Here is an 11572-nt window from a genome sequence, read left to right as displayed (position 1 = left end):
TCCGCCATGTTTACTGAGGGTAAGACTACATTGGGTGTTTCGGACCTTTCTCCCGGGTACCGGGTTTATTCAACCGGGTTTCGCATCCTCCCCGCGTTCAGTCAGGACGCAGATATAGTTGAGGAGCTGGCGGGAACCATTTGTCACCCCCCCCCCCTACGTCATTGCGCCGCCTGCCACGTTCCGCAGGAGCGGGTCTGCCAAAAGAGGCCACGCCTACATCGCTGGATGACGTCACGGGAGCGGGGAAAGGTGCGTATGTTTACACAGGGCCACAGAGCATGAGGCTCTATGAAAAGGGGGCACTGTATAAATGGAGACACAGAACCTGCGCCATTTAAATGAGCCACATAACGTGGCACTATATAAAAGAGGCACAGAGGCTGAAGGGCTGTATAAGGGTCAGTTCACACCATGGCTGCTACCATTATAAGAGCAGAATAACGGAAGTGTCAGATTCAGCGCTTAACTGACCCTGGTTTCTGTTCAGGATCCCACTTAATTAGCAGGCAGGACTCTTCCTTGCTGGTTTTGCTTTAGGCCACATGCACACGAACGTTGTTTGCTTCCGTGTCTGTTTTTTTTTTTTTTTTGCGGATAGGATGCGTAGCCCCGCAAAAAAATAGAACATGTCCTATTCTTGTCCGTTTTAGGCATTGTTACAGTGGATCTGCAAAAACGGATGGCATTCGCATTTTTTTTTGCGGACCGCAAAACACATACGGTCATGTGCATGTAGCCTAAATCTGTGACAGACGCCCTAAACCGAATCACTGGTGTAGATGTAGACAAGTCCCAAAAGAGGCACTGTGGAAAGGGGGCTCACTCCCTGGCTCTATAGAAATAAGGCACAGAACCTAGTTTTCACTTGCAGTCCTATGTAACACCACAGCTAACACAGTGATACCTCTCTGAGTACAGATAATGTAGTAGATATCCCTTGCAGTCCTATGTAACACAACAGATAACACAGTGATAACACTGAGTACAGATAATGTGGTAGATGTCACCTGCAGTCCTATGTAACACCACAGATAACACTGAGTACAGATAATGTGGTAGATGTCACCTGCAGTCCTATGTAACACCACAGATAACACAGTGATAACACTGAGTACAGATAATGTGGTAGATGTCACCTGCAGTCCTATGTAACACCACAGATAACACGGTGATAACACTGAGTACAGATAATATGGTAGATGTCACCTGCAGTCCTATGTAACACCACAGGTAACACAGTGATAGCTCTCTGAGTACAGATAATGTGGTAGATGTCACCTGCAGTCCTATGTAACACCACAGATAACACAGTGATAACACTGAGTACAGATAATGTGGTAGATGTCACCTGCAGTCCTATGTAACACCACAGATAACACAGTGATAACACTGAGTACAGATAATGTAGTAGATGTCACCTGCAGTCCTATGTAACACCACAGGTAACACAGTGATAACTCTCTGAGTACAGATAATGTGGTAGATGTCACCTGCAGTCCTATGTAACACCACAGATAACACAGTGATAACACTGAGTACAGATAATGTGGTAGATGTCACCTGCAGTCCTATGTAACACCACAGATAACACAGTGATAACACTGAGTACAGATAATGTAGTAGATGTCACCTGCAGTCCTATGTAACACCACAGATAACACAGTGATAACTCTTTAAAGGGGTTGTCCGGGTTTAGAGCTGAACCAGGACATACCCAGAATTTCACGCAGGCAGCGCCTCTGATATGAGCAGTTCATGCTCCGATGCTCCCCTTTGCCCTGCGCTGAACCGCGCAGGCAAAGGCATTTTCTGGAGTACCGGTGATATCCTGGGCTCTCCTTAGGGCTGCCAAGCCGAGGCTTCCGCCCAGCAGTGAGCCCGGTGACGTCACAACACTGATGGGCAGGCTTTATCGCTGCCCTAGCCTGTAAAACAGCTTGGGCAGCGCTAAAGCCGCCCCATCAGAGCCGGTGACGTCACCGAACACACTGCTGGGCGGAAGCCTCCTCCCGGAAGTGTGTTATTGTAAATAAAAAAGCCCTTGACCTGCCCGATCCTGCGCAGGGCAAAGTAGAGCATCGGAGCCTTAAATGCTCTGATGCTAACATCAGGGGGGCTGCCTGGGTGAAATTATGGGTATATACGGGTTAGCTCTGAACCTGGACAACCCCTTTAACCTGAATACCAATCTAGTGTATCTTCCATGTACTTTATCATTTACCTATAATAGCTGCCTGCATTCAGTGCGCTGCCTGCGCTGTCCATAGTGCGCCCTGCGCTGATGAATGGCAGGAAAAGTCTAAGGCATATTGGTGCACCATAGACTTTTACCACTGTGTCCACAGGGAGGGCTCTGAGTGCCGCCTCTGGCATCTGTGCCATAGGTTCGCCACCACTGGTATATCCTAACACTAGAGAAGAAAAGGTCATTTTCTCAGCAATGTAACAGGTCAGCCAGTGTCATAGGTACAAATCTGCTGATAGATGCCCTTTAGGCCTCATGCACACAACCGTAAAACATGGATGGCGCCCGTGTGCGTTCTGCAATTTGCGGAACAGCACTGACAGCCATTGATATAACTGCCTATTCTTGTCCTCAAAACGGACAAGAATAGGACAGATATTTTTTCTGGCGGACCACGGAACGGAGCAACGGATTGAAGTGAATGGGTCAGCATCCAAGCTGCAAAAGCTGCGGCTCAGATACGGACAAAAACAACGGTCGTGTGCATGAGGCCTTAAAATGAAGTTCAGTGAGAGTCTGACCTGTGTTCAGTGAGAGTCTGACCTGTGTCAATATCTATGCAGGAGGAGCAATGAAGTTCAGTTCCACAACTCCAACTCTGCTGCATCAAGTTCAGCACCACTACGCCAGCTCTGCTACATCAAATGAGTTCCAGTAGTCTAGCGCCACATCTGTGCATCAAATCTTCTATTCTTCCTCCACTGTACCTCATTCCTGCATCCACTCTGCTACATCAAGTCCAATACAGTGCAACCTCAACTCCACTACTCTACTGCATCAGGCCTCCATTTTGCCACACTGGTTCTCCAGCTCTGCGACTTCCAGTTTACTAACAGTTTTCTGGGGGTAAAATGTCACACAATTTGGTGTACACGTTTTTTAAACTAAAATTTGCAACTGGAAGGGGATACCTGGGAAGGAGCCGCCTCTTTCTGCCATCTTTATAGTTCCTAAGCTTATAGCATAGATGACATGCCTAAATGCAGTGCTGTCAGAGCATCACTGGGCCCAACCGGATCTTTCCTGTTAGTGACAAGTGATGGTCAGTTCACAGTGTTCGCCAGCGAACACATGCGTGCTGCCATCTTTAGTAAGGTAGACTCACCCGTCCGGCGATGCACAGGTAAGCCCTTACCTGTGCCACGAGCCGGTCTGAAGTCAAATGTAGTCACGGGAGCAGGCAGTTCCGAGAACAGCCGCCGGGGGCCTTGATCGGGCTGTTCTCGGAACTGCCTGCTCCCGGTGACCGCATTTGACTTCAGACCGGCTCGTGGCACAGGTAAGGGCTTACCTGTGCATCGCCGGACGGGTGAGTCTACCTTACTAAAGATGGCAGCCCACGTGTTCGCTGGCGAACACTGCGAACTGACCATCACTGTTAGTGACTAGTATAAGGAATGGTCGGAGCTCTCAATTCAGTAAGTGTATTTTAGAATAAAGGAAGTTTTCAGTATATGTAAATGAACCTAGAGGCTCATTTGCATATAATAAAACATCATGTTTCTCAGTAATGCGGGCACATATGAACATGGGACTAACAGAGATGCCTTCAGCTGCCAAGCGCACCTGTAACCCTTATTAAAGTGTTTATTAGATTATCGCACATTGTCCGGTTTTACATTTTTTCAGAAAAAACACTTTTAGTAAAACTTGCAGTAAATGACTCCCAATGTAAAGATGACTTTTGCATTTGTGGTATAATTTGACTTTATTTGGATTATTTTGACCATAGCTCTCATTTTCCCAGCGAAGGAGGAATGACGTTTCCTCATTGATGTCCTGAAGAAGAAGCGATCTGAGTAAATGGGAACAGGTCCTCACAATGCAGGGCGGCTGCGGTGCTCTGGTGTGTCTGTGGGCAGCACATGGCATCTGCGGCCTGACCTGGAAACCTAACGACCCTCCAAGGGCAAGGAACGGCAAGCAGACATTTCTCATCAATACGCTGAACAGCAGTGACCACTGTCAAAGGAAACGCAAAGTATCAGCCCTGGGTCTATGGAGCGCGTCGCTGGACGATGATCTCGGTACGCTCATTCTGTACTTGATAGGTTCTGTCTGAAAATATTATCAAAATAATGATCCTCTGGGTGCTGAATTATTAATCCTGGAAAAAATCTCTAGTTTCAAAGGGGTTGTCTGACAGTTTTTATAAACTTATAAAACAAAAAAGCTTAAAGGGGGTTTGTGGGACTTTGATATTCATTTCCTGTCTTCAGGTGGGGACCTACATCGGGCACCCCCACCAATCAGCTGTGTGATATTCATGTCTTGTCCTCACGAGGGGATCCTACACCAGGCACCCCCACCAATCAGCTGTGTGATATTCATGTCTTGTGCTCAGGAGGAGGTCCTACACCAGGCACCCCCACCAATCAGCTGTGCGATATTAATGTCCTATCCTCACGAGGGGGTCCTACACAAGGCACCCCCACCAATCAGCTGTGTGATATTCATGTCTTGCGCTCAGGAGGAGGTCCTACACAAGGCACCCCCACCAATCAGCTGTGTGATATTCATTTCTTGTCCTCACGAGGGGATCCTACACCAGGCACCCCCACCAATCAGCTGTGTGATATTCATGTCCTATCCTCACGAGGGGGTCCTACACCAGGCCCTCCACCAATCAGCTGTGTGATATTCATGTCCTATCCTCAGGAGGAGGTCCTACACCAGGTACCCCACCAATCAGCTGTGTGATATTCATGTCCTATCCTCAGGAGGAGGTCCTACACCAGGTACCCCACCAATCAGCTGTGTGATATTCATGTCCTATCCTCAGGAGGAGGTCCTACACCAGGTACCCCACCAATCAGCTGTGTGATATTCATTTCCTATCCTCAGGTGGAGGTCCTACACCAGGCACCCCCACCAATCAGCTGTTTGATATTCATGTCCTGTGCTCAGGAGGAGGTCCTACACCAGGCACCCCCGCCAATCAGCTGTGTGATATTCATGTCCTATCCTCAGGAGGAGGTCCTACACCAGGTACCCTACCAATCAGCTGTGTGATATTCATGTCCTGTGCTCAGGTGGGGATCCTACACCAGGCACCACACCAATCAGCTGTTTGATATTCATGTCCTATCCTCAGGTGGAGGTCCTACACCAGGCACCCCCGCCAATCAGCTGTGTGATATTCATGTCCTATCCTCAGGAGGAGGTCCTACACCAGGTACCCCACCAATCAACTGTGTGATATTCATGTCTTGTGCTCAGGAGGAGGTCCTACACCAGGCACCCCCACCAATCAGCTGTTTGATATTCATGTCCTGTGCTCAGGAGGAGGTCCTACACAAGGCACCCCCACCAATCAGCTGTGTGATATTCATTTCTTGTCCTCACGAGGGGATCCTACACCAGGCACCCCCACCAATCAGCTGTGTGATATTCATGTCCTATCCTCACGAGGGGGTCGCACACCAGGCCCCCCCACCAATCAGCTGTGTGATATTCATGTCCTGTGCTCAGGAGGAGGTCCTACACCAGGCACCCCCACCAATCAGCTGTGTGATATTCATGTCCTATCCTCAGGAGGAGGTCCTACACCAGGTACCCCACCAATCAGCTGTGTGATATTCATGTCCTATCCTCACGAGGGGGTCCTACACCAGGCCCTCCACCAATCAGCTGTGTGATATTCATGTCCTATCCTCACGAGGGGGTCGCACACCAGGCCCCCCCACCAATCAGCTGTGTGATATTCATGTCCTGTGCTCAGGAGGAGGTCCTACACCAGGCACCCCCGCCAATCAGCTGTGTGATATTCATGTCCTATCCTCAGGAGGAGGTCCTACACCAGGCACCCCCACCAATCAGCTGTGTGATATTCATGTCCTATCCTCACGAGGGGGTCCTACACCAGGCCCTCTACCAATCAGCTGTGTGATATTCATGTCCTATCCTCACGAGGGGGTCGTACACCAGGCCCCCCCACCAATCAGCTGTGTGATATTCATGTCCTGTGCTCAGGAGGAGGTCCTACACCAGGCACCCCCGCCAATCAGCTGTGTGATATTCATGTCCTATCCTCAGGAGGAGGTCCTACACCAGGTACCCCACCAATCAGCTGTGTGAGATTCATGTCCTGTGCTCAGGAGGAGGTCCTACACCAGGCAACACACCAATCAGCTGTGTGATATTCATGTCCTATCCTCAGGAGGAGGTCCTACACCAGGCACCCCCACCAATCAGCTGTGTGAATAAATCTTTTTTCACCACTGAAGATTTTAAAAACTGTCAGATGACCTATTAAAAGACTTGTCTGATTAGGAAAACCCCTGTCCACATGCTGTATTTGGAACTCATAAAAGGGAGTCTCTTGTTTGCCACCCCCTCTATGAATACTACAGAGTATTCTGCAGAGGAACTGCCTGGCCACCGCTTTCCCTGCCAAATCAGCTGTTTGTTGGGACGGTAATGAGATCAGCCCTTTCACATAGAGGCTTTAAATTGTACTCGGTTGTCTCATCAGGGGACATTAAAGGGGTTTTTCTCCCACGAAAAATATGCAGTTTTCAAACCAGCACCTGGATCTGAATAGTTTTGTACTTACATGTAATTAAAAATTTAGCATAGCCGCTGAGTTATTCAATACAATGTATCTGTATAGCGCCACCTGCTGATGAGACACTCCCCTTGAGCTGTCAGCTAGCAGAGCAATGAATGGGGAGATCTCTGGATCCATGTGAGGTACAGGGCTGGTTCTAGCTTTGTTAGAAAGAGGTTGTCATGTCCTATATGATGGCTGATTTTAATTTTTTACATTAGTCATGGGAGAACCCCTTTAATGTGGAAAAGAACTGGTGTGTCTTTTGGTCTGACCTTTGTGCCTGTTTGTAGGGCAGTGTACCGCCATGCGGCTGTATAGTTGGAACACATGGTTTCAATGTGTGTCACTTGAACAAGTCACTTACATGTCCGGGCACCCGTAAAGGCCACGTTTTACCATAATTTATTTTTGCCTTTTCAATTTTCAGCCAAATTGCCAATTGATTCAATCCGAAGCAATTATGTAAGAAAGGTGAAAGACTGCGTCTTCTCCCGCACCTACCCTACTCCGTTCATGACTGATGTACGTCTTGTTGCCGTCTCAGAGGTAGGCCACATATCTTCCTCTGAGCACCATTGCACAGTTTACAGAGAAACTTTGTAAATTACAGTCGAGAAGAGCATTCCCTGTCTTACAGACTTCTGAAATCTCCTCACAATCCGCTGCTTGTTCAGGGTCTGCACAGAGCTTTCTCTAGCGATTTGAAGTCAGAAAAGTCTCATCTTCACACCGGGCACTGCCCAATATTATATCAGAAAAGCTTACTGCCCCTCTCAGGTTTACCTGGAGGCAGAATAGACCTTTGTCTTTTTGGGGGATCCGGAGGAAGGGACTTGCTAAAGTAAACATTGGTACAAAACTTTATGGGCATGTATATCATATATCAGCGCTTACAGACTGGAGGACACCCGGAGACGGCGAGAGGATGATTGCATGGGTGCCAGATATTGTAAAAACGCAGCTCAATTTTCCACTTTATTTGGGCAGATAAACATTTTAAAGCCATAACTGACTTAAAGGGAACCTGTCACCGGGATTTTGTGTATAGAGCTGAGGACATGGGTTGCTAGATGGCCGCTAGCACATCCGCAATACGCAGTCCCCATAGCTCTGTGTGCTTTTATTGTGTAAAAAAAAACATTTGATACATATGCAAATTAACCTGAGATGAGTCCTGTCCCCGACTCATCTCAGGTACAGGACTCATCTCAGGTTAATTTGCATATGTATCAAATAGTTTTTTTTAACACAATAAAAGCACACAGAGCTATGGGGACTGGGTATTGCGGATGTGCTAGTGGACATTTAGCAACCCATGTCCTCAGCTCTATACACAAAATCCCGGTGACAGGTTCCCTTTAACTTGTGGCCTACTTAAAGGTAACATGTCAGCAAGAGGGAGTAGTGAAAATTTGATGTTTTATTCTGCTTCTTAAAGGGGTTTTCTGGTAATAATTATTTTTTATCAAGTGCCCACAGCCTGCGCACTGAAATAAAAGATTCATACCTTCCTGCTCCATGCCGCTCCGGTCCCAACGCTTTTTACATGCACTGCTCCAGCCAATGACGGACTTCAGTGGTGACGTGGCCACAAGCAGCAGGTCACCCCTGAAGACAGGCCCATAGCCACAGCGTGGGAGCGTATAGAGCAGAATAAAACCTCATATTCTCACTAGTCTCCATAAAAGGTACACTATATGGAGAAAAGTATTGGGACACCTTCACATTACAGCTACACTCCAGCCTTAGGCCTTAGGCTGAGTTCACACGGGCGAGATTTCCGCGCGGGTGCAATGCAGTAGGTGAACGCATTGCACCTGCACTGAATTCTGACCCATTCATTTCAATGGGGCTGTGCACATGAGCGTTTTTTTTCATGCATCACTTCTGCAACGCTTTAAAATCGCAGCATGTTCTATATTCTGCATTTTTCACGCAGCCCTGGCTCCATAGAAGTGAATGGGGCTGCGTTAATAACGCATTGCATCTGCAAGCAAGTGCGGATGCAATGAGTTTTTCACTGATGGTTGCTAAGAGATGTTATTTGTAAACCTTCAGTTTTTTATCACGCGCGTGAAAAACGCATCAAAATGCATTGCACCCGCGTGGAAAAAACTGAACAACTAAACGCAATTGCAGCCAAAACTGACTGAACTTGCTTGCAAAATGGTGTGAGTTTAACTGAACGCATCCTGAACGCATCCGGACCAAATCTGTCACGCTCGTGTGAACTCAGCCTAACACAGTGTCCATTCACGTCAATGGATTGTCTAAATAACACAGGACAGCACGAGTCCTCCAGATGCAGAGACGCTCTTTGTAGCTATTATGCACCTTCTATTTATCTCAGAATTCCCTAATATGAGAATGGGTTTTCTAAATCAGACAAGCCCTTTAAATCCTTGGGCCGTGGCCTGGAAGGCCCTTGAACCCATTTTTAGAACTGAAGTTGATATAATGTCAGTTTGGAGATCATACAGCATAACTTCTGTTTCTATCTGGGTTGGTATGCCCGCTATTGTATGTGAGATGGCACAAATATAACCCAGATTATTATTTTCGCAGGAGGTCCTGGAGAATCTGCTGGATGTGGACATGTCTGCTGTGAGCACGGACGATTTCCTGCAGTTTGTCAGCGGGGGTAAATCGATTGCAGGATTTGCTCCTCTGACGCACAGATACGGAGGCCACCAGGTGACTGCAGATGACATTGTATAGTAGTTGCTGACGTAAGGGAATCGGTGACTTTATGTCTATATTATAGAAATTGGTAATCCAGACATAGTAAGGCTACTTTCACACTGGCGTTTTGGCTTTCCGTTTGTGAGATCCGTTCAGGGCTCTCACAGGCGGTCCAAAACTGACACCAAAACGCTGCCTGCTTGATGAAACTGAGCCAAACGGATCCGTCCTGGCACACAATGTAAGTCAATGGGGACGGATCCGTTTTCACTGACACAATCTGGCACAATTGAAAACGGATCCGTCCTACATTGACTTTCAATGGAGTTCATGACGGATCAGTCTTGGCTATGTTACAGATAATACAAACGGATCCGTTCTGAACGGATGCAGACGTTTTATTATCTGAACGGATCCGTCTGTGCAGATCCATGACAGATCCGCACCAAACGCGAGTGTGAAAGTAGCCTTAGTTACTGAAAGTTGCTTTTTCATTTGTTCTTTTTTCTGTTTTTGCTCAAATTTCTTTAGTTTGGTGTTTGGGCAGGCCAGCTGGGAGACGGCAGAGCGCATTTGATTGCCACCTACATCAACAGGTAGCGTAAATTACCCCTGACATTAATGATGTGTGATCAAGGGACTATATCACGTGAATGAAGGAAATCAGTGCGCATTTATATCTAGCAAGGAAACAAACCGCTTGTACATTATACAGCGCCACACCTGTCCATGGGTTGTGCCCAGTACTGCAGCTTAGCTTCGTTTACTTGAAGGTAGCTGATCTGCAATACCACACATAACTTGTGGACAGGTGGGGCGCCAAATTGGGAAGTGAGCAGCCATGTTTTCCTAATCCTAACCAATATACCATAATTAAATTTTGTTTATGGTATTTTTTTTGTCATTTGTGCCATCATAACTTGTCACATGGTGGATAAATTATCATTCCATTTGCACCAGGATTCGGGCAGACATTTCTAAAAAAAAAAAAAAAGAGAGACTTTTTGGATTTTGTGCTTTTCTCCCCACACTGAAAAGTGGGTGGAAATGGGGGCATGGCTGGCTACATTAATTAGCTGCACCCCAGATTTATCAACCGTGACTTTTTACAAAGTCGGAAAAAAGGTGCAATCTTACTCCATCAGTGGGGAGGTGTTAAAGGGATTATCTGACTATTTGTACCTGATGACCTCTCCTCTGGATAGAGAAAAAAGACCAAACCAGATAAAGTACAATAATGCCATAGTCACAAAAAACATTTAGGGGCTAATGCTACGTTTATTTATAAAGTGAGATGCTTGGCCAATGCATTTTGTACAAAACAATTTGAGCCCTGTGACGAATAGCAGACCTCGTGCCCGCTTGACGTCACCTACGTCCAGCTCACGAGCCGCGGTATGGTCACGGGTTATAAAAGCGTGACGTTACGAGGAGCAGGTAAGGTCAGCTTGGTACAGTTTACACACACAGCTCCTGTCCACGCGGGCACAGAGAGGCAACAAGCTGAGAGAGCCTTTTAACTGCTGCAGTGAAACAGCGCGTCCTCAGCCCGGGAAATCTGCCACCAGCTTCTCGTTTGATATAAGCCCGGTCTAAAGGGATTATATAGGGTGAGAAACCAACCCGCGGTAGCTTATACCTAGGCCGAAACACGGACGTGGGTGTTCGTGATCGAGATACAAGATAGCACAAGATTAAATTATATATTTAATCGCCTTAAGGGCACACTAGATATAGACACTATACACAGAGAATATATACAGTGGTCTGAGGTTACAGATACTGGTTATATGGGTACAACAGGGTTAAGCAGAGCAAAAGTCAGTTACCGGGTAGATGAAAATTCCTTTGGGTTATAATGGTGGAATAGTCCTTGGCTGCAGTCACGTTGGGGCAGTGAAGTCAACTGGTTCCTGGTCTCTGCAAACAGATTGGCACGATGTGACCCCCTTCAGAAAAGACCCCGCCCGCTGGCTTGCATGGGCTTATGACCTGTAGCCGGCCGCTCCCCTCCCCGCCTATGGGTAGGGTCCACTCCTCCTTCTCTGGTGCTGGCAGAAAATGACCCATAAAACCCCTTAGGGCTCATA

General features: G+C 47.3%; 1 protein-coding gene across 4 annotated transcripts in view; it reads left to right on the top strand.

The window, feature by feature from the left end:
• The window catches only part of LOC122938033 (protein adenylyltransferase SelO-like), a 47620-nt gene continuing 36048 nt past the window's right edge, over window positions 1-11572 (top strand). The window contains exons 1-5 of one of the 4 annotated variants that reach the window (XM_044293298.1): window positions 1-19; window positions 3996-4275; window positions 7228-7346; window positions 9366-9494; window positions 10014-10078. In XM_044293298.1, coding sequence (XP_044149233.1) covers window positions 4071-4275; window positions 7228-7346; window positions 9366-9494; window positions 10014-10078 — 518 coding nt within the window. In that variant the 5' untranslated portion in view covers window positions 1-19; window positions 3996-4070. Of the gene's footprint in view, window positions 20-77; window positions 253-3850; window positions 4276-7227; window positions 7347-9365; window positions 9495-10013; window positions 10079-11572 lie in introns of those variants that run through there. The other 3 variants (XM_044293297.1, XM_044293296.1, XM_044293299.1) reach the window with 3 other exon arrangements.

This window comes from Bufo gargarizans, chromosome 5 (genome assembly GCF_014858855.1).
Source record: "Bufo gargarizans isolate SCDJY-AF-19 chromosome 5, ASM1485885v1, whole genome shotgun sequence".
NCBI classification, from domain to species: Eukaryota; Metazoa; Chordata; class Amphibia; order Anura; family Bufonidae; genus Bufo; species Bufo gargarizans.
The sequence above is the reverse complement of the archived record's forward strand: the minus strand, read 5'-3'. Positions and strand labels throughout refer to the sequence as shown.